At 54.9% G+C, this 22,337-nt stretch overlaps 1 protein-coding gene across 13 annotated transcripts; it reads left to right on the plus strand.

Annotated features, from left to right (window-relative positions):
* The first annotated feature begins 22 nt into the window (after nucleotides 1-22).
* CDK10 (cyclin dependent kinase 10) lies at nucleotides 23-22,331 on the plus strand. Of its 13 annotated transcripts, none has more exons than XM_032611941.1 (13): nucleotides 13,957-14,118; nucleotides 16,333-16,405; nucleotides 17,024-17,095; nucleotides 17,915-18,017; nucleotides 18,155-18,236; nucleotides 18,337-18,404; nucleotides 19,490-19,542; nucleotides 19,699-19,768; nucleotides 20,354-20,413; nucleotides 20,800-20,923; nucleotides 21,005-21,144; nucleotides 21,383-21,435; nucleotides 21,636-22,331. In XM_032611941.1, the coding sequence occupies exons 1-13, from the start codon at nucleotides 14,032-14,034 to the stop codon at nucleotides 21,740-21,742; spliced, it is 1,092 nt and encodes a 363-aa protein (XP_032467832.1). In that variant the 5' UTR covers nucleotides 13,957-14,031; the 3' UTR covers nucleotides 21,743-22,331. The 13 variants fall into 13 exon arrangements, with proteins under 13 accessions (XP_032467833.1, XP_032467834.1, XP_032467832.1 ...); XM_032611951.1 differs by lacking the exon at nucleotides 13,957-14,118 and adding an exon at nucleotides 14,142-16,203; XM_032611952.1 differs by lacking the exon at nucleotides 13,957-14,118 and adding an exon at nucleotides 14,142-14,606.
* The last annotated feature ends 6 nt before the right edge of the window (nucleotides 22,332-22,337 follow it).

The raw sequence follows: 22,337 nt of genomic DNA on the forward strand, positions 1-22,337 counted from the left end.
TCTCTGATGATCTTGCCTCGGGGACCTTTTCATCCGGGGAATATCCACGTGTAGGGAAATGGACTGACCCAAGTCTTTCACGCTATCTTATTTCATTCCGGACCAAAGCAGGCAACTGAAGAAGGATGGAATCCTTTGCCCTAGACTCAGTAAAATATAGGTCTAATTAATTACCCATATATTTCAGGTGAGGAGCCAAAGTCGGGGCGCACCTGTCCAATCCCAGAGGCTACGGAAAGGCCGGTGGACGGGCCTTCACAAGAGTCTGAGAAGCCTCTAGACACCAAGCCTGCAGAGAGCTTCCATGAGAAGAAAGGGGCAGCCAAGCGGCAGTGGCCTTCATCTGAAGTGGAAGGTAGGACACACCCAGGAGGGTACAGAACCTGAGGTGCGTTTGGGGATGGGGCGCACAGGAGCCTGTGGTGGGATGCTAGTAGCAGGGGGCGTGCCCTAACGGTGGAGGGAGTTTTAGGACCTTTAGTATCAGAGTTCTAGTTGGAAGATGTAATAAGTTTAGTCAAGGTTTAGGTGAGTTCCCACGTGGTAGATGCGGAACACACAGTCAAGAGGGCTAAGCAGTGCGCAGATCCCAAGCAGGCCTGCTGTCCTCCCGCGGGCTGGACGCCTTTGGCCCCAGTGTCATTCCTTCGGCATTCCACAGACTGGGACAGAGCCTGGGAAGCTGCCGGAGCACGGTTCCATGGGAGCCCTCTGCCTGGCCACAGAGATCACGGAGCGGATAGGATGTTGGTGAAACAGCTGGGCAGAGTTACTCACCGTAACAGCCTTTGGGTGTGGGTCGGGGTTGAAGCCACAGAAGCAGCAGAATGTGAAGTCTTTCGTCAGTTTTATCATGTGGGTCGTGGAAACGGAATTGTTAGGTAATTAAACCAAGGGAGGAACGATGGGGTTTGTGTCTCCAGAACAGAGGCCTCTCACAGGCCCATTGCTGTAACTGGGTAGGAACCAGTGAGGCTGCGGCAGCGGAAATTGCCGAGTGATAGGGTGTGAGGGCAAAGCAGGGAGCCATGCCCGTAGGCTTCGGTGACTGTGAAGACGCATGGCCGGTGGGTCAGACAAGGAAGGGCAGGACGGATGCCCGCCTGGCAGGGGAGAGGAGCTGGGCACAGACAGCTTCATTCAGATCGAGCCCCCTGGGGGTCATCAAGGGCAGGACACGTTTGAGATGAGGGCGCTTGCCTTGGGGGCAAGGCCTGGACTTCAGATCCCAACTTAAGAGCCCTTACTTGAGGGCTGAAGGGTGCAGGAAGGGCCAGAGTCCTAGGGGGGACGTTTGGAAAACTGCTACTAGTCTGTCGGGAGGCTTTTGGCTGTCAGTCACAGAAAAGCCATCCAGACACAGCTTTAGTGCTGAGGGGCCCGGTACCCCCCAAACAGAGGAGAGGTCAGAGGTAGGGCCCTCGGCGTGGCAGCATCAAGGGCTGTGTGTCTACACTCTGCCATCCTCTGTGTCCACGGTCCGCAGAGGGCTGGACGGCTCTTGGTGTCACACACGTGGGACTGCGTCTAGTTTGTGAGAGGCGTTACTTCTTGCTTCGTGTCAGCAAGGAGAATCTTCCCCCAGAAGCCTTGTGTGCCCGGTGTCTCCAGGATGGGCTGGACCTCTGCCAGCAAGGGAAGGTGTGGGCAGGGGACTCCACCAACAGTGTGTGTCATACTCTCACTTCGGGGGTGGAGTGAGGATGGAGTTTCAAGAAAGCGAGTGGAGACTGCAGTCACAAGGAATGTGCTGCCCTGTGTACGACGCCCGAAAGCATGATGCGAGTGAAAGAAGCCAGATATAGATTCCTATTCCATTTATATGAAAAGTCCTGCAAAGGCAAATCCACATGGAGGGAAGCCTGGGCTAAGGGCAGGCACAGGGATCGGTCACAAGAGGGCACAAGGGCCCTTTTGAGGGTGATGGAAGTAGTCTCAAAACTGAATCAATGGTTGCCCAACTTTGAAAGTTTACTGAATTCCATTTAATTGCATGCTTTAAACAGGTAAATTTTGTGGTATTTAAATTGTACTGAAGAAAGCTGTTCAGAAAGGAGAACTAGTTGGCAGTGTTGAATGCTGCAGCGAGGTGGAGTAAACTCAGAGAAGACTGTCGAATGAGACCAGCAGCTGGTCTTGCTGGCCTTGCAGAGAGAGGCACTGGGAGTCGGGGGTGAGGACAGGACCCGGTCTGCCGGGAGCAACACCTCAAGTAGGGCAGGAGCATCTTCTCTTCCACATTCTGGTTTTAAGGCTGAGGAATTCCCCTATTAGATTTGGGAAAGTGACAACTTTCGGAAGTCACGTTTCTTTAAGTCATCCTAATACCATAAAAGCGTCAGAGAAATAGAAAGGTCAACAAGTCAAAAATTCTGTGTGTTATACAATTTAAAAAGTAGGTTTTACTACTGTTGGGTAGAAATCAGAAAATGATTGCTGGGCTGGGGCCGGGGCAGGCTAGCGGACTGGAACAGGGCCCGTGGGAGCTTTGTGGGGTGGAGGAAAGTTCTGCATCTCGTTTGCGTGACGACACGGGTGTGTACAGTTGTGGAAAACTCTCCCGCTGAACAGTAAGGACCCTGCGTTTTGTCTAGTGTGAGTTATGCCGTGGAAAACATGGAATACGCATGAGTCCTTGTCTCTTAGAGCCGCACCCGAAGTATTTTAAGGGCAAATGGACGCGCTGGGTGGGGATTTGCTGCCACGGGAAGGGGTGCACCTGTCTCTGCAGGTGCTACAGCCCCTCTCAGCCCACGGGTCCTGTGGTGTGACCTGGGGGTCTACGTCCCATCTCCAAATCTCTGAAGGCCCGACACTCTCCTGTAACCAGTGGAGTGGTGGAAGTGACTGGCCGGGCTCACGGGGACGCTGGCTGTGCTGGGAGCCACCGTGCTGGGAAGGGCTCGGCTGCTGGGCAGGCCACAGGGGAGCCGCAGCCCGCGGTCCTGATCTCGCAGCCCGTCCAGCCCAGGTGCCGGGCTTGTGACGAGCTTGTCGTGACTCCAGCCCCAGGCTTGGAGTCTCCCTAGCCGAGCCACTGCACAGCACGTAGCAGCCCTGCGAGTGGACATCCACGTGTCCAGCCCAGCTGAGCCTTCAGACAGCATCTGACTGCAGCCCCTGGGAAACCACAGGTGATAACTGCAGCAGAACCTTTCCTGAATCCCTGAGCCGTAACACCGTAAGAAAATGGTGGTTTCAGCTGCTGAGGTCAGGGGTGAGTCACTACTCAGCAGCAGGAACCAGCACACAGGGTAAGAGCTGGAGTGAGGTCAGCTTTGCCTGGGGTTTATGAGGACTTCGGCAGTTGGGCGATGGGTTGTATTGTACTAGTCCCACTGCTTCTGTCTGTGCTTCAAATTTCGCATTACAGAATCCACAAACATACATTATACAGACCGAACACCACAAGCTGGCAGTCAGCCAATTCCAAAACGCTGCAGGTTCTTCTGAAAAAAGAACTCTGACTTTTCTACAAATAAATGACTTGCAAAAAAGGTGGTGGCTTGGGCTTCCCTGGTGGCGCAGTGGTTGACAGTCCGCCTGCCGATGCAGGGGACACGGGTTCGTGCCCCGGTCCGGGAAGATCCCACATGCCACGGAATGGCTGGGCCCGTGAGCCATGGCCACTGAGCCTGCACGTCTGGAGCCTGTGCTCCGCAACAGGAGAGGCCACAATGGTGAGAGGCCCGCGTACCGCAAAAAAAAAAACAAAAGAAAGAAAAAAAAAAAAAAACAAATACCATGGGCTGCGGGGCTTAAACAACAGACTTTGTTTCTCCTCGTTCTGGAGGCTGGGGAGGCCCTCAGTCTGGCTGTACTCCTGTGGGAACCCCTCCCTGGCCCGCAGACAGCTGCCCGATTGCTGTGTCCTCACGTGGCCATGGCCTCATCTAAACCTGATTAATTCCCAAAGGCCCCACTTCTAAATACCAGCACACTGGGGACTAGGCCTTCAACATATGAATTCGGGGGATACAGACTTTCAGTCACAGCAGAGAGGACTGTTAGAAGGAGCCTTGGGAGACCTATGAGCAAAAAGCAGTGTGTGGGTCTGGGCTGAGTCATTCTGGAGAGAATCCAATTGGGTATTAGGTGATAACAAAGAATCGACGATAATATCCTGAGATGTGACAGTGCTGTTGTGGTTATGCTAAGAAGTATCCTCATCTGATAGAAGTACTGCATTTCTTGTTTGTTTGTGTGTTTGGTTTTTTATACAGCAGGTTCTTATTAGTCATCAATTTTATACACATCAGTGTATACATGTCAGTCCCAATCGCCCAATTCAGCACACCACCATCCCCACCCCCCCGCGGCTTTCCCCCCTTGGTGTCCATACGTTTGTTCTCTACATCTGTGTCTCAACTTCTGCCCTGCAAACCGGTTCATCTGTACCATTTTTCTAGGTTCCACATACATGCGTTAATATACGATATTTGTTTTTCTCTTTCTGAAGAAGTACTGCATTTTTTTTTTTTTTTTTTGCGGTACGCGGGCCTCTCACCGTTGTGGCCTCTCCCGTTGCGGAGCACAGGCTCCGGACGCGCAGGCTCAGCGGCCATGGCTCACGGGCCCAGCCGCTCGGCGGCATGTGGGATCTTCCCGGACCGGGGCACGAACCCGTGTCCCCTGCATCGGCAGGCGGACTCTCAACCACTGCGCCACCAGGGAAGCCCAAAGTACTGCATTTTTAACTGTCAAAAAATATGCTGAAGAAAGCCAATTTCAAAAGGTCACACGCTGTACGATTTTATTCATGTAACATTCTCCAAATGACAAAATGATACAGATAAGAACAGACTAGGGACTGCCAGGGGTTAGGGATGGCGGGGGCCGGGGGTGTGACTTTTAGCATGAACGTGATCATTGTGATGCTGGAGCAGTCCTGGTGACATGTGATCACATGGCACAGAACACACACTGTGCCACACTGAGCCTTATTCTACTGCAGTTACTTATGGTGCTACCACTGAGGGAGAAGGGACGGAGGTACAGGGATCTCTCTGGACTACTTTTGCAACTTTCTCTGAATTTATAATATTAAAGTAAAATGTTTTAAAATACATCAGGGACTTCCCTGGTGGCACCGTGGTTAAGAATCCGCCTGCCAATGCGGGGGACACGGGTTCGAGCCCCGGTCTGGGAGGATCCCACATGCCGCAGAGCAACTAAACCCGTGAGCCACAACTACTGAGCCTGCACTCCAGAGCCCGTGAGCCACAACTACTGAGCCTGCGAGCCACAACTACTGAGCCCGTGTGCCACAACTACTGAAGCCCACACTCCTAGAGCCTGTGCTCCACAACAAGAGAAGCCACTGCAATGAGAAGCCCACATAGTGCAACGAAGACTAGACCCCACTCCCCGCAACTAGACAAAGTCTGTGTGCAGCAAAGAAGACCCAATGCAGCCAAAAATAAATTTTTTAAAAAAGATGATTCTTTAAAAATAAATAAATAAATAAAAATACATCAGAAATTATAATAATTAAAATAACATGATTCCCATATAAGAATAGCAGGTCAATGAAATAGAAAACATGGACAAGAGTGTGTGTGTATGAACATTATGTATGTTTATATATAATCAGAGTACAATACAACTGGCACCAAAAGTAAGTGGGAAAAGGAAGGATTATATAATAAATTGTGCTAGAAAAACGGCATAACGTTTTAAGAGAAAACGTAAGCTGGATTGTAACCTCCTGCTATATGCTCTGATAAATTCCAGATGGTTTAAGAGTGGATATAAAAAGTGATTACATGTACATCAACTATACTTACATTTTTTAAAAAGGTAGACTTACTATCAGCTGGTACAGGTGACTCAAAGGGTAGAGGGAAAGAACGGCTAGAACCATCTTCCAGATGACAGTGTGTGGTCATCTAAAAAAAAACTTCCTTGCTGGAAAAAAAAGGTGGCTGCAAAAAATAAGACGTAAATTTTATTCTGATTCCTCAAAGCAAAGATATTACAGAGCAATGTTGAAGGATTTGACTACATTAAAATGTAAAACATCTCCCTAAGCCCTCTATAAACAAATGTAAAACAAATGGTAAGCTCAAAAAGTATTTGCAACAAAAACGAGAGGCCAGAGAATAACACGATAGACGGAGAGCCTGGACACACTGTTGGTGGAAGTCAGACTCCTTCCTGAAGGCAGTGTGGTAGCGTGGAAGGCAGCATTCCAGAGCCCCATCACTGCCCTCTGAACAAGGCTGTAGGAGCCTCTCCCTTACATGTGGGCAGAGCCTGTGAGGAGGAATGGGCTGGGCTCCTGGGATCAGGGTAGTAACCCGTTGGTTTTGACTTAATCAAAATGGAGCTTCTCCTGAGCACGCCTCACCTCATCAGAGAAGCCTTTGAAAAAGGTGAAAGTGTCAGAGACGTGGCTGTGAAGAAGTCAGCTCCCATGATGTGAGAGCCGCCAGCCAGCAAGGAAAGGGGCTTCGTCCTTGGCACACAAAGAAAGGAACTCTGCCTACAACCTGAGTGGCCGTGGAGGGTCCCCAGGTCCAGATGAGGGCGCGGCCGGGCCGACAGCTGGATTGTAGCTTAGACTCCAGACACGTGGAGCCCGAGGTGATGTGTGCGCTGTTTTAAGTTGGCCACTAAAATGAGGTAACTTATTAGGCAGTAATTGAAAAATAGTACACGTCCTGTGTATTAAGAACCCTAAAAGGATTCATGTTTCTTATTTTATTTTTACTTTTTATATTTATTTATTTATTTTTTGTTTTTATTTTTGGCTGTGTCAGGTCTTAGTTGTGACACGTGGGATCTTCGCGGTGGCATGTGGGCTCTTTTGTTGCGGCACGTGGGCTTCTGTCTAGTTGTGGTGCACGGGTTCCAGGGTGCATGGGCTCTGTAGTTTGCAGCACGTGGGCTTAGTTGCCCCGCGGCATGTGGGATCTTAGTTCCCCGACCAGAGATCGAACCCGCGTCCCCTGCATTGGAAGGCGGATTCTTTTTTTTTTTGTCTTTTTTTTTTTTAATTTTTAAAAAATTTATTTATTTAATTTTGGCTGTGTTGGGTCTTCGTTGCTGCGCATGGGCCATCTCCAGTTGCGGCGAGCGGGGGCTACTCTTCGCCGAGGTGCGCAGGCCTCTCACTGCGGTGGCTTCTCATGTTGTGGAGCATGGGCTCTAGTGGCACTGGCTTCAGTAGTTGTGGCTCGTGGGCTCAGTAGTTGTGGCGCACGGGCTCAGCCGCTCTGCAGCATGTGGGATCTTCCCGGACCAGGGCTCGAACCCGTGTCCCCTGCACTGGCAGGCAGACCCCCAACCACTGCACCACCAGGGAAGCCCAGAAGGCGGATTCTTTACCACTGGACCACCAGGGAAGTGCCAAAAGATTCATGTTTCTTTTTTTTAATAAATTTATTTATTTATATTTGGCTGTGTTGGGTCTTTGTTGGTGCGTGTGGGCTTCCTCTAGTTGCAGCGAGAGGGGGCTACTCTTCATTGCGGTGCGCGGGCTTCTCATTGCGGTGGCTTCTCTTGTTGCGGAGCATGGGCTCTAGGCGTGCGGGCTTCAGTAGTTGCAGCACACAGGCTCAGTAGTTGTGGCTTACGGGCTCTAGAGCACAGGCTCAGTAGTTGTGGTGCATGGGCTTAGTTGCTCCACGTTATGTAGGATCTTCCCGGACCAGAGATCGAACCCGTGTCCCTTGCACTGGCAGGCAGACCCCCAACCACTCCGCCACCAGGGAAGCCCAGAAGGCAGATTCTTTACCACTGGACCACCAGGGAAGTCCCCAAAGATTCATGTTTCTAAATGAAGAAGCTTTAAACCTCTGAGGAAGATAAAAGGAGTCTTGTTTTGGATTACAAAGTCTCAGTAACATAAAGTTGTTAATTCTCCCTGATTCTAACAAATCAGTATGACCCCAAACAAAAGAGCACAGGTCGATTTGGGAGCCAGACCAAATTATCCCAAAGGTCACCTAAGAGGATAAAAATGTAAGAATGGCAGGAAACATCTGGAAAAGCAGAGGGATTGAGTCCTCTGACATGGAAGTGTGTCTCACTGTGGTGAACACATAGCACAGCATGCTTGCATGGGGTCCCAGAGAAGTGCCATGTTGCAGACATGGGGGAAAGACGGATGTTCCCCGAGTGCTGGGGCAACTCAGTCGACAACTGAGAAAACAAACAGTTAAACATGGAAAGTAAAACTATGAAAGTATGAAATGGAAATGAGTAAATGTTTTTATAAGTTTGGAGCAGGGGATGCCTTTTCCAGTCTGACAAACTCTAAAAGCCATTAAGGAATAGATGGATGAATCTGTTGCAGAAAGCAACAAAGGAAGCTAAAAGCCAGGAGCTACTTGTAGTATAAGTCACTAAGGGTGAATTTCCCAAATATAAAAAAGCTCACCAAAGGAAAAAAAAACAGTCAATCTAGAAAATGCGGAATGACATGCATTCACAGGAGGATACGTGCCACGGGCCCATGAACGAGTGACGAGATGAGACGCTCAGCCTCCCCATGGCGGGGGTGCCCAAAGCTCAGGGAAGCTGGTGGTGACCGGTGACCAGCGGGGGCGGAGTCAGCACTTCCACTGTCAGTGTAACCTGGGAAAAGGTTTAGAAAAGTGAGAAGCAGGAGAGTGTGGAGGAAAGTTCTGCTGATAGCCCCCTAGAGGAAAGATAAATTTATATAATCTTTTGGCTGCACAAGGTCTTTTTTTAAATAAATGTATTTATTTTATTTATTTTTCGCTGTGTTGGGTCCTCGTTGCTGCACGCAGGCTTCAGTATTTGTGGCACAGGGGCTCAGTAGTTGCGGCACACAAGCTCTAGAGCACAGGCTCAGTAGTTGTGGCGCACGGGCTTAGTTGCTCCGCGGCATGTGGGATCTTCCCAGACCAGGACTCGAACCCGTGTCCCCTGCACTGGCAGGTGGATTCTTAACCACTGCGCCACCAGGGAAGTCCTGCACGGGGTCTTAGTTGAGGCACATGGGATCTTTGTTGCAGCATGTGGACTCTTAGTTGCTGCATGTGGGATCTAGTTCCCCGACCAGGGATTGAACCTGGGCCTCCTGCATCGGGAGCGTGGAGTCTTAGCCACTGGACCACCAGGCAAGTCCCAAAATTGATATAATCGTTATGGAAAACAGTTTGACAATATTTGCCAAAATTTTCCTAGTAACTTACCTGACAGATAAACCTCCACAAGTGTATAAATACATAAATGCAGGAATGTTCATTGCAGCATTGTCCAAAGAAGAAAATTGGAAATAACCTAAATTATGTTCATCAAAGGGAGCTGGTTACGCACATGATGGGCCCCCGACAGTGAACTGCAGGCTGCCGTGGAGGAGGGGCCGCACCTGTGTGGACGTGGGGCTCAGCCTACTGCGTGGTCACTGCAACACTCAGCCTTGCACAGCGTGATCCCAGCTGCAAATGTGCGTGTGCGTATGAAGTGTCCGCAAGGAGAAGCGTCATTCCATGTGCAGTCTCTAACCAACATGTATTATTTTTATTTTTAAATTACTTTTTAACTGTATTTTTTATACAGCAGGTTCTTATTAGTTATCTATTTTATGCATATTAGTGTATATATGTCAATCCCAGTCTCCCGATCCATCCCACCCCCCATCACTTTCCCCCCTTTAACCAACATGTATTATTTTTAAATTAAATATTCGTAACCTTTTAAGTAGTCTTAACATATAAAAATGCTTGTGTAAATCAACATGAAAAAATGATCTCAATTTAAGTTAAATTCAAAAGGGACTTCCCTGGTGGCACAGTGGTTAAGAATCCGCCTGCCAACGCAAGGGATGCAGGTTCAAATCCTGGTCCGGGAAGATCCCACGTGCCACGAAGCAACTAAGCCCACGAGCCACAACTACTGAGCCTGTGTTCTAGAGCCCGCGTGCCACAACTACTGAGCCCCTGTGCCACAACTACTGAAGCCTGCATGCCTAGAGCCCGTGCTCCGCAACAAGAGAAGCCACCGCAACGGGAAGCCCATGCACCGCAACGAAGAGTAGCCCCTGCTCACCACGTGCAGCAACAAAGACCCAATGCGGCAAAAAATAAATTAAATAAATAACATTTTAAAAATAAATTAAATCCAAAATACGATGAAATGCACACTTGGCTTAATGATAAAAATGAAAAGAAAGGATACTGTCAGTGCTCAGTGCAGGCCGTGGGCCATCGACAGCGGGTTAGAACGACTGAAGCCATGCTTGCAGCGCTGAAGGTTGAGGTGGCTCTGGACCCGACCGCCTGGGACCCGGCGTCTCCCTCTCCCACCAGCCCTGGGCATGTGACTGAACCAACCCTCTGTGCCTCAGTTCCTTCGTCTGTAAAACGTAGGTCTTAAGAGGACCTATCTCAGAAACGTGCGGTTGTTATTCTAGGGCTCAGAGCAACGTCTAGCACAGGACGGGCACCTGTTCATCCCCCGTATAGCTGAGTTCCTGGGGTATTCAGTGTTCTAATTCTGTGCAGTACACGTGTGTGCACACGGGGACACACAGGCCTGAACGGAGGGAGCAGGCCGGGAAGTGAGGCGGTGGAGGCAGCGAAGGGGCTTCCGCTTTTGTACTTTGTAACGTTTCACACGTCCCGTGTGTTCCTGGTAATCCTGACAAGTTTGAGAAAACGCTGTGGCGTCCATTTCTAGAGTGCCCTGCCTGATGAAGCTCTGTGCAGAGAATCCTTTGCACACTGTGTGTCTGAACTTTCACCTCTGGGGCAGACCCTGCCTTTCCCAGGTTCCGCTCCTGCGTCTGTCACCCCGGCTGCCCGGCAGCTCAGGCTTTCCACGGGGACGGTGCGGGTGTCTGTCCGTTCCCCTCCTGGAAGGAGGCCTCCAGGGTCACCACTGCGTGGCTGCGTTGCCGGTTGGTGTAAGCTTTGGAATGTTCACTTACGGTTTTGACTGCTTTCAACCTCACCCATTTCTTTTCCTGAGCCACGAACCTAATTCCTTTGCTCTGGCCCTAACACAGACATTGTCTGTTTTACAGAAGAGTTTTTCCACAGACTTATGAAATACCCGGATGTTTCCTTCCTTCTAGAGAAACCTGATGTAAATTCAGAAGAGAAGAAATTTGCCATCCCCCAGATTGTCATCACCACAGCCTCAAAAGAGACTCTGATCAGCTACGGTTCCACAGGAATGGAGGAGCAGAGGACCATTCGGGAAAGGGCTGAACCGGGCCCCTTCTACCGACACAGGAACTCCAGTACGGTAGACGCCTATAATTCACAGACCAAAGAATAAAGAGGCACCCCAGTAGCTGCAGTCACTCCCTGTGCTCTGAGTCTCAGAGGTGATGGCAAAGGGCTGCCCTACCCTGTGGAAAGCTGCAGTTGCCCCTTCAGTAAACAAGGCTCTCCCCAGCTTCTCCAAAGCTGCAGGCAGCTTGGCAGAGGGCAAGAGTGACTCTGGGGTAATCGGTGAAGAGATGACCCTGTCGGAGCTGTCTGGCTGTGCAGAGTGATGAACTGGTAGCAGGCAGCATCTCTTGCTGACTCTGGATGGGCATTAGAACCCTTCCTGTTCGCTTCTGAAGGAGCGGGGTGTAAGCACTCAGCAGTTACAGTGGAGGAGGTGTCCCCCACCCTTGAACAAAAGGTCGGACTCTGAGGATGAAACCTTCAGGTGGTTAGGTCCCAGAACAGGGAAGTGCACAGTCACCTTGGAGGGTCCAAGGGCTCCTAGCTTGAGTATTAGGGATGCAAGGTATTATAGGATCCAGAAGAAGAATGTGGATGCAGGAGTGGTGGCAGCCATGGCACTTAGAACTGTGGAAGTGGCTTTGTCAGAGCTGCCCTGGGAGAAGGTGAGTTGAACTGACAACTTCCCCTCTTTCTGGCTGTGTTTGAGGGCTCCTGGTGGGGAGGGGCTGTTCAGGGGACCCCCAGCCTCAGCTGTCCATCCTCACCAGCAGCCCTTGGGTCAGAGTCCATTCTCCTCCGGGGTGGCTGGAGAGAGTGCCCTGCCCGTCTGAGCTCAAACGTTTAGTCTGATGACAGTGTATGTCAGCTTCCTTCGTTCCTGGAACGATCAGCAGGCCGTACACATGGTCTGTCTCTGTCTGTTGATGAGGGTCATGTTCTTTAGTAGTAAACAGTACAAGTGACTTTCAATCCATGAGTTTTGGTATAACCCAAGAAAAAAGAAATCTCATACTGACATTGTTTACTAACATATTATCAACATCCTTATTTGTATTTATTTACTATGTTTATTTATGTATCCTGACTGCCATGACTAAATATTTATACAGAAAAATCAAGCCCATACAAAGGTGAATTTGAACCCATTGGGTCAGCATGCCTCTCCTTCTCTATAAAGTTTCTAGTAGCTGTTGCATTTCTATTATATGACCTAGAAATTGCCCTCCTCCTACCCCTGCCCTGAGCATCTCAAACAAATAATCCCCAAACTATACTTACCATGGCATTCATTCTAATCCCATTATTAGCCGTGAGCTTAGCTTATCAGAATTCAAAACCCACCAGAATGAACTGAATGTGGTAATTAGTTTAAATTAAATACTTTTGACTCATGATTATTTAATTTCATAATTATCAAACGCCCTGAACTTACATTCGCATCATTTTACCATTTACAGTATAGTCCCCGTGACAGGAGAAGCTGCACCCCTCCTCCTACACGGGCCACTCACTGCCCTGCCTCGTTTTTCTCCTTAGCACGCCGTCTGCTTTACTTACCTTGTTTACCGCCTCCAGTTAGAATGTAAGGTCCGCCAGGGCAGAGCCCGACAGGGCCGAGCACGTAGTGGGTGCTCAACACGGATGTGTTAGGTGACCCTTTGGTCCCACAGTCCCTCGGTCGCCGCGTCCTGTCAGTTCTTTCCACAGCTCTCGGACGCGCCCTCTGCTCTCGGTCCCCGCTGGCCCTGCCCGAGCCTCCTCCCTCCCTGGCTCCAGGTCAGCCCTCCAATGCTCCAAGGGATAGCTCTACAGCACAGCTCCCGCGGCCCCGCGGCCGCCACGGCCCCCGCAGCCACCCCCCAGCCCACTGCAGCCCCCCGGACTTCGGCCTCCTCCTCCGGCGGCCGTTACTCAGCGCCCCAGCGCGGTCACGTGCCCGCACTTAAAACTAAAGTAGGGGGCTTCCCTGGTGGCACAGGGGTTGAGAGTCTGCCTGCCGATGCAGGGGACACGGGTTCGTGCCCCGGTCTGGGAAGATCCCACGCGCCGCGGAGCGGCTGGGCCCGTGAGCCATGGCTGCTGAGCCTGTGCGTCTGGAGCCTGTGCTCCGCGACGGGAGAGGCCACAACAGTGAGAGGCCCATGTAACGCAAAAAAAAAAAAAAAAAAAAAAAAAAAAAAAACAACTAAAGTAGGGTTTCCCTGGTGGCGCAGTGGTTGAGAGTCTGCCTGCCGATGCAGGGGACGCGGGTTCGTGCCCCGGTCCGGGAAGATCCCACACGCCGCGGAGCGGCTGGGCCCGTGAGCCATGGCCGCTGAGCCTGTGCGTCCGGAGCCTGTGCTCCACAACGGGAGAGGCCACAGCAGTGAGAGGCCCGCGTACAGCAAAAAAAAAACCAAAACCAAAAAAAAAAAACTGTAAAGAGATAAAGAAGGATAAGTTTGTTAATAAAAGGAAAACCTGGGCTTCCCTGGTGGCGCAGTGGTTGAGAGTCTGCCTGCCGATGGGGTGGACACGGGTTCGAGACCTGGTCTGGGAGGATCCCACCGGGCAACTGGACCCGTGAGCCACAACTACTGAGCCTACGCGTCCGGAGCCTGTGCTCCGCAACGGGAGAGGCCACAGCAGTGAGAGGCCCGCGTACGGCAAAAAAAAAAAAAAAAACCTAAATTAAAGCTAGAACCTTGGTAGTCCGAGTGCATCGTAGGAGTTGAGGTCCTCGTGGGTGGGGTGGGGTCTTCCGGAGGTTTCCTTGGTAACCGTTGCTGAGGAGGGGACGCCCCGGAAGTAGGCCATGTGCTTGCTCCGAGGAACACCCATCTGCGCCTGCGCACATGGGAAGTGGGGTGGGTGGGGGTGGGGTGGGGCTGAGCTCGGCATGGGGGAGCCGGAGCCGGAGCCGGAACAGATCCGTCTGAAGTGTATCCGTAAGGAAGGCTTCTTCACGGTGCCTCCAGAGCACAGGGTGCGACGACGGGCTGCTCGGGGTAGTTGTGTCCTCGCCGGCGGCAGGGCGGAGCCGAAACGCACTGGGGCCCTCAGTGTCGCGCTAAAGCGCCAGGTTTCCGGCGAGAGCGGGAACGACAGTCCCAGAGCTCCTCGCGACAGGCGCGGAAGCCGGCGGCGGCCGCCCGGGACTCCGGTCCCGGCCGGTCCGCAGACCCCGGGGCGTGTGACGCCCGCGCGAGGGAAGGGCCGGCTCTCTGGTCTCCGGCCGCCTAAGCAAGAGCGCGCTGCAGCGCGGGCGTTTCTTAGCTTTGTGCCGGGGACGGGCGCCTTGTGTCGGGAGACAGTAGCCATGGGAAGAGTTGTAGGCGTGTCTCCCACCGGGCTGTGGGTGCACTGGGCGCGGGGCCCCACCTGTGACCCGGCAGCTTCGTTTGTGCCTTGCTCCGTGTGGGGCCTCTGCGTGTGTAACTGTCACTTAGTCCTTTCGGGGGACCCTTTGTAGAGGTGAGGAGGGTGAAGCTTAGGGGCGTTGGGTGGTTTCTCCAAGGTAGACGGCTCGTGCAGGGGCAGGTGTGAAGCCTGGCGGCGGATTGTTTTAAACACTTGCTGGTGCTCTGAGAGGCCGCCTCAGTGACCAGTAAGGATCCTAACATGCTGGCTGAGTGAACGCAGGACCCCCGCCTTGAGCCGTCCGCCGCCGTCGTTCATCACCGAGACACGCAGCAGCTGCTCTCAGTGGGGAGTTAAGACATACCCGGACGAGAACAGTGCACAATAGTAGGTGCTGTGAGACGAAAGTGTCGGGATTTTTCAGAGAAAGAATGCTTTCAGCTGGGGGCCAGGAAGCAGTTTTGCTAAGCGGTAGCATTTCTGCTGCGCCGGTAAGTGTGAGTGCGTTTTGGACACGCAGAGACGAGGAGGGTTCTTGCCAGACTTGGGCAGCAGCAGGAGCAAAGTCCCGCAAAGCACAGAGCGCACAAGAAGCACCAGGGGTTCACGGGAGAGAGAGGACAACTAGGTTGAGCTGAAACCGTGGAAGGCCTTCAGTACAGGCCAGGTGACTCTGACTCCGTTCCCCAGGATGGCGGGCAAGATACATAGAGGCAGCGAGTCCAGAGAAGGGCTCTTAGAACTTGAACCTTGCCGCACGTGCTTCTCCGACCCAAGGGGAGGTGCTCATTGATTCTGCTACAACTGAAGGTGTATTAGGGTACAGGCTCTCTGCTAGAATATGGAGACCCCAAAATACAGTGGCGTAAGTACAGGACTTTATTTCTGGCTCCCCTAACGTCTCACAGGTGGGCCAGGCACTCAGGTTGTCTCTTTGCTTCACCTGTGCCCCACCCAAATCCCAGCCTGCCTCAAGGGGCAGGAAGGAGTGAGCAGCAAGCAGCCTCCTTTGATCAGAAAGTTGCACTTGTCCCTTCTGCCCGCATCCCATTGGCCAGGATTTAGTCACATGGTCACACCCAGCTGCAAGGGAGGCTGGGAACTATGGCCCCCAGCTGGGTGGCTATGTGCCCCTGGGCAGTTTCATAACCCAAAGGAAGAAGTAACGTGTGGATGATTGAGACAGTTTTTGCCGCAGAAGTGTTTCCACTGTGCTTGGTAGATGCTTTGAGAAGTCCTTCAAGCTTTTTCCATGTCCAGAGCTTGCTTGCTTCTTTCTTTCTTTATTTATGGCCTCCCCCTGCAGCCTGTGGGATTTCAGTTCCCCCAGTCAGGGATTGAATCCAGGCCCTCGGCACTGAGAGTGCGGAGTTCTATCCAGTGGACTGCCGGAGAAAACCCCACAGCATAATTTAGAGCGGTGCTGTTCAGGGGACTTTCTGTGATGGTGGAAATGTTCTGTTTTCTGAATCGTCCAGGATGGTCACCACAAGCTGCGTGGGGCCATCGAGCGCTTCACGTGGCTTATGCAGCTGAAGAAATGGACTTTTACTTTCATTTTAGTTAATTTTAATCAAATGTGGCTGGCGGTTCCTCCTTTTGGGCAGCACACATCTGGACCATGGAATTGAAAGGGAGTGGTTAGAGCGTCTTTGATATCACATTCAAAGAGGCCAGCATCATCACCCCATTTTCTCACCTGCAAACCCAGGTGTGTGGTGACCTTTCTGTTTGGTGAGCAGGACACGAGCTGGCTTTTTGGTACCAATTGTGTGTCCATATCCATCTCTGGTTCCATTAGCTGCCGGATCCCCTCACCGCCAGCACCTCTCTCTTTCAGCTGGGACGGTGCCGGAGCGTGAAGGAGTTTGAGAAGCTGAACCGCATTGGGGAAGGCACCTACGGCATTGTGTGTGAGTGGCCACGGTGGGAGGCCTGGGCGCCCAGGGACTGTCCCAGCAGCAGCTGTGGCGGGGCTGGAAGGAGGGGACAGGTGTAATTGCCGTGGATTTCACAGCACTCCTGAATAAACACAGGCATCAGGCTGCTGACGTGTACCCGTGAGTAGAGGTAGCTGTTACAGCCATAAAGTGTACACCGCGGGAAGCAGCCAGCGCTGCGTCCACAGTAGCTGGGACATCGGTGTGCGTCAAGCTGCTGCGGGTGTGGGAGATGCACACAGTGCTCTGGGAGCCAACTTTGACAAAATAAGAGTTCCCTTCTCAAGATAAGCTACCTTATTTGCTGTTAGAACATAGTAACCGCAGAGCACAAAGCAGTGATCTGCATACCAGCTCTAAGAAGGAAAACTTGCAGGGAGCTTCTCACAACCAGGGGCCCTGTACCAGCTCAAGCCAGAGGACTCCCCAGGGAGCACATCTCGCAGGGTCGGGTGCTGCTTGCGAGGAGTGTGGACGGGCTGCCACGGGGTACCCAGCAGTCAAGGGGGAAGAGAAGGGAGCCCCTGTGGGGCAGGAGGCCACACGGTGGGGTCGGGCTTGGATCCTATCCTGGAGGAGTTTCCATTGCAGACAGGGCCCGGGATACCCAAACGGATGAGATTGTCGCCCTGAAGAAAGTGCGGATGGACAAGGAGAAGGATGGTGAGCACGGAGGGGCCGCCGGACCACTCTGAGCTCACGTGGGAGGGGGAGGAAGGTGTGAGTTGCCTGAGGCCCCCCCCGAGTCGCACCGGCTTTCCCAAGGGTGTCTGCATGATGGTCAAAGGAGGCTGATCTCTGGGGGCTGCAGCCTGGCCCCTGCCACACAGTCTAGGCCTCAGCCCCCCCAAGCCCTGTGCGGTTCATCCCCTTCACCCTCCCATTGAATGACTGCCTCATCTTCTGTCTCAGCTCAGCGTCACCCCTCCACAGGGCTTTCCCACCCAAGACTGAGCCGGCAGCACCTGTGTGCTCCATGCCGCCCTGCCGACAGCCCCGTGGCTGCCTGTGCAGGCAGGGCTGTGCTGGGCGCACTGGGGGCCACCTGCCATGCACAGGGGTCAGTACAGAGTGCTGCTTGCATTTGATGAAGGAGGGAAGAGTTAAAGGTGCTGGTTAGGATGGCCTTGCTTCTCCCTGAAGTAGCAGGCAGAGCCCTGACAGCGGCGGGCATGGGGGTCCCTGAGAGGGGATGTAGACAGGGGTTGGGGGCTCACCGAGTAGCTGGCTGTCAGGGGTCCCTGTCTGCAGGGGAGCGTCACAGAGGCTGTCAGGGGTCCCTGTCTGCAGGGGGGGTCACAGAGGCTGTCAGGGGTCCCTGTCTGCAGGACTGGGCGTCACAGAGGCTGTCAGGGGTCCCTGTCTGCAGGGGGCGGTCACAGAGGCTGTCAGGGGTCCCTGTCTGCAAGGGTGGGGGTCCCAGAGGCTGTCAGGGGGTCCTGACTGCAGGGGTGGGCTCGCTGAGGCCGCGCTGGGTTGCAGGGGTCCCCATCAGCAGCCTTCGAGAGATCACGCTTCTCCTTCGCCTCCGCCATCCGAACATCGTGGAGCTGAAGGAGGTGGTTGTGGGGAACCACCTGGAGAGGTGAGTGGGCCGCTTGCTGCCCCCGCATTGGGTCCTGCCCGCCCCTCCCTCTTGCCCTTCCTGCTGCCCCAGGAGGGTCCCTTGGCCCACTTGGGAGGAGGTGGGAGGTGGCCTGCGTTTCCCCCTCTTCTTTTCAGCATCTTCCTGGTGATGGGTTACTGTGAGCAGGACCTGGCCAGCCTTCTGGAGAACATGCCGACACCCTTCTCTGAGGCGCAGGTTTGAGGCTGCGGGCTCTGGTGGCGGGCTTCCCAAGTCCTTGCTCGGCGCACTGTGGCAGACGCAGGCTGCCCTGACCCTGCATCCTGGCCCTCTACAGGTCAAGTGCATCGTGCTGCAGGTGCTCCGGGGCCTCCAGTACCTGCACCGGAACTTCATCATCCACAGGTGGGCGGGGTCCACGGGCCTGGAAGGGGGCGGGGCCTCAGGAGACATTTTTCCAGAGGAGTGCTGGTTTGTGACATGGGGGGAGTGTGACTGCCAGTACTGACCCAGTGCCAGTTGACGTTGCCCAGTATCCAGGAGAGGAGCAGGCACAGCCTCGATGCAGTAGAGGTTCTGTGACTGCTCCTGGTGGATGGTCCAGGAGCAGATAATACCTGTTTTCTTCTCTGGGGGGGCCGATGGTGTGAGCGAGTCAGGCTCGGAGAAGTGCTGCCTTGGAGAGGCAGTGTTGCCTTACTGGAAGGCAGGCCAGGAAGGGCAGAGACTGGAGGGGCAGAGGCGAGGGTCTTGCAGGCCTGGGCAGGACCTTGCAGGCAGCAGTTCCGTGTGCCCTCGGTGGCTCGCATGGCCTGGGTGGGGGATCAGACACAGCCCTGGATGGAAGTCAGAGCTGGGCTCAAGGCCGCCTCTGCCAGTTTCTCAGAAAGTTACTGAGAGCTCTCTCTGGTGTTTCTAGCTGCCAAATCGCCTTGCACTGCCTGCCGTCCTTATTTTTAAGAAGTGCAGGGACTTCCGTGGCGGTCCAGTGGTTTAGACTTTGCCTTCCAATGCAGGGGGTGTGGGTCGATCGCTGGTCGGGGAGCTAAGATCCCACATCCCTCGCGGCTAGAAAATCCAAAGCATAAAAAAGAAGCAGTAGGGCTTCCCTGGTGGCGCAGTGGTTGGGGGTCCGCCTGCCGATGCAGGGGACGTGGGTTCGTGCCCCGGTGCGGGAAGATCCCACATGCCGCGGAGCGGCTGGGCCCGTGAGCCATGACCGCTGAGCCTGCGCGTCCGGAGCCTGTGCTCCGCAATGGGAGAGGCCACAGCAGTGAGAGGCCCGCGTACCGCAAAAAAACCCAAAAATACCCAGAAGCAATATTGTAACAAATTCAGTAAAGACTTTAAAAATGGTCCACATAAAAAAAATTAAAAAGTGCAAACAGGAGGAAACGTATGGGGAAACGTTCTAACCGTCACTGCGACGGTGACAGCCTCTTTCCCCACGCAGTTTCCTGGGAAGCGCTGGTCTTCTCTTTCTGTCACAGGGATCTGAAGGTCTCCAACTTGCTCATGACGGATAAGGGCTGCGTGAAGACAGGTGGGTGCAGGTGCTGGCTTTCTGGTGGGGGCCTCCATGAGCGCCACCTCGACGTGGCGGCAGGCCGGTCCCGATAACACCCTGTATGCTACAAGCTGCTTGCAAACGTCAGTGGACAGTCTTCACTGGGTGACACTCTCCCTCCCGTCTGTCCAGCGGATTTCGGCCTGGCCCGGGCCTATGGCATCCCGCTGAAGCCAATGACCCCCAAGGTGGTCACCCTCTGGTGAGTCCCTGGGGACCATGGGAAGTGGGGGGGTCACGCTGAAGCTGCTCAAGGACTTTGGAGGATTTTAAGCTGTGGGGCTGCACACACTCAGAGGCTGGGTGTGGATGGCTCCTGAGGCCGAGCAGGGCTGCCACTGGGAAGGACCTGCCCCGTCCAGACGGGGCGCTGCTCTGAGCTGCTTGGAAGGGGCGGTGGCTCCACCGACGCGAGGACAGAACAGTGCATGTCCTCTGTAACTATTTCTCACTCGACATTTTGAAGAACGGGGTTGTGCTTTAGGGCAGGATGCTTTCTGCCATGTCACTCAGCCCCGACCTGTATAGAACGGGCCAGCACAGGACACTGCTGCACGCGGGAGCCATCCAGTGACAGCAGCTGCTGCTGCCTCGTGTGCTATCGTGTTTGTCGGGTTTAGTGGAGGGGACAGCTGAGCTGGGCTTCATGCTCCATCGTCCAGGCTGACTCTGGCTCTCAGGGACGGTGGTGGCCGGTGGGTAGGCTGGTGCAGAGCCACAGTGCCTCGTGGAGGCCGGGCCAGAGGAGAGGAACTGCCAGACCCAAGGTGGGGGCTCCCGTTCGCAGGTACCGAGCCCCTGAACTGCTGCTGGGGACCACTACGCAGACCACCAGCATCGACATGTGGTGAGGAGTGGATGCATCCAGGGCCTTGGGCAGGGCGGGGTGGTCTTGTGGGAGCTGGCGGGGCAGGAGTGGGGCTGGGGTCTCGCCAGCCTCCCAACTCCCAGGAAGGTGGGCCTGCGCCTGGGGTCCCGAGAGGCAGTGTAAGACGGCTTCGGCGTGCACGGCCCCCATCACTGAGGACCCGCCCTTGTGGCCACTCAGAGAGGCCTGCTGGTGCCAGCTCACGTGGCCCGGGGGGAGAACCCAGTGGTCACCTGCCTTCCCGTCGTGGCCTCCTCCCAGCTCTGCCCCCGTCCTCTGACCCCAGCACCCGGGGGCCGAGGCCCGGTGGAGTGGTGCTCTGCGGGGCCGGAGGAGCTGAGGCGAGGCCTCGTGCTCCTCTGCAGGGCCGTGGGCTGCATCCTGGCCGAGCTGCTGGCCCATAAGCCCCTTCTGCCCGGCGCTTCCGAGATCCACCAGGTGGACCTGATCGTACAGCTGCTGGGGACACCCAGTGAGAACATCTGGCCGGTGAGTGCCGGCCCTGCCCTCCCCTCTCCTGCCCCCTGCCGGCCGCCAGCCTGCAGCTGCCACTCCCCCTCCCCCACACAGGGCTTCTCCCAGCTGCCACTGGTGAGCCAGTACAGTCTGAGGAAGCAGCCCTACAACAACCTGAAGCACAAGTTCCCGTGGCTCTCGGAGGCCGGCCTGCGCCTGCTGAACCTGCTCTTCATGTATGACCCCAAGAAAAGGTGCTGACCCGGCCCGCGGGCGGGCAGGGGCGCCGTGACCGAGAGGGCCCCTCCCAGACGTGCCTGTGAGGCCCGGGCCTCTGCCCGCCCAGGTCATGAAGCCCTTTCTGAGGCTCCTGTCGGTTTCTGGGCCCCCGGTCCCTACCTGCCACCCAGCTGTCTGCCGTGCGGGGCGGGTGTGAGGGAGATGGGCCTCGGCCAGGCCCGGGCCCCACGAATGGCAAGGCCTTCTCTCCAGGGCGACGGCCGGCGACTGCCTGGAGAGCTCCTACTTCAAGGAGAAGCCCCTGCGTGAGTCTCCCCCGCCCCCTGGCCGGCGCTTGGCTGGGGGTCCCTGTCCGGGCTGGGGCCGCTGTTGGGCAGGTGGACAGTGGGGCTCGAGCAGGCACGGGCTGCTCGTGCCGCAGAAACCGCGTGCAGGGCCAGGAGGGGAGCAGAGGGAGGCGTGGGGGGCCCTCCCCACCCGGCGCTGAGCAGCCCCCTCCCTGCAGCCTGCGAGCCGGAGCTCATGCCCACTTTCCCCCACCACCGCAACAAGCGTGCTGCCCCGGCCACATCCTCAGGCGCTGAGAGCCAGAGCCGGCGCTGCAAGCCCTGAGGGTGGGGGCCCCTGCGGCCCGGCCTGTCCCTCGGCCAGGACCGACCAGCTGCTCCAGCTGACTGCACCGCTTCCTGCACCTCTGCCCGCCGCTGCCCCAGAACGGCAGCGTGTGGACACGGGGGATGCCGGTGGGTGCGTCCTGCAGGCCCAGACACCCTGCCGGGCACCACCTGGTGGCTCTGTCATCTCGTGGCTCTGCCATGTGGTGGCTGGGCTGGGTCCACCTGTCGCCAAGCCCTCAGACCTTCACTTCCCAGGAGGAAATTTGGCTGGGCCCATCTCAGGAGGTGTCTCTGGCTTGGGACGAGCAGACCCCACGTGGTCACTTTTGTCCCCACTTGATCCCCAGGGTCGGCCTGGGAAGGGAGAGGCTACAGTGACCCCCTGCTGGGGCTGCAGGACTCAGAGTGGGAAGGAGGGGTGGGGTGTGGGGTGCCGCCAGCTTGGTGGACTGGAGTCTGGGCAGCTCTGAGCCCACCAGAGGGACAGCCCTGGGTTGGGGGCTGTGCCCTGTCCCCACTCCCCACTGAGGCTCCTGGGGAGGGACATGGTTGGGCCTCGGAGAGATAAACGCTTTCCTCACAGACGCAGC

The sequence above is a fragment of the Phocoena sinus genome, chromosome 19, assembly GCF_008692025.1.
Source record: "Phocoena sinus isolate mPhoSin1 chromosome 19, mPhoSin1.pri, whole genome shotgun sequence".
Classification (NCBI taxonomy): domain Eukaryota; kingdom Metazoa; phylum Chordata; class Mammalia; order Artiodactyla; family Phocoenidae; genus Phocoena; species Phocoena sinus.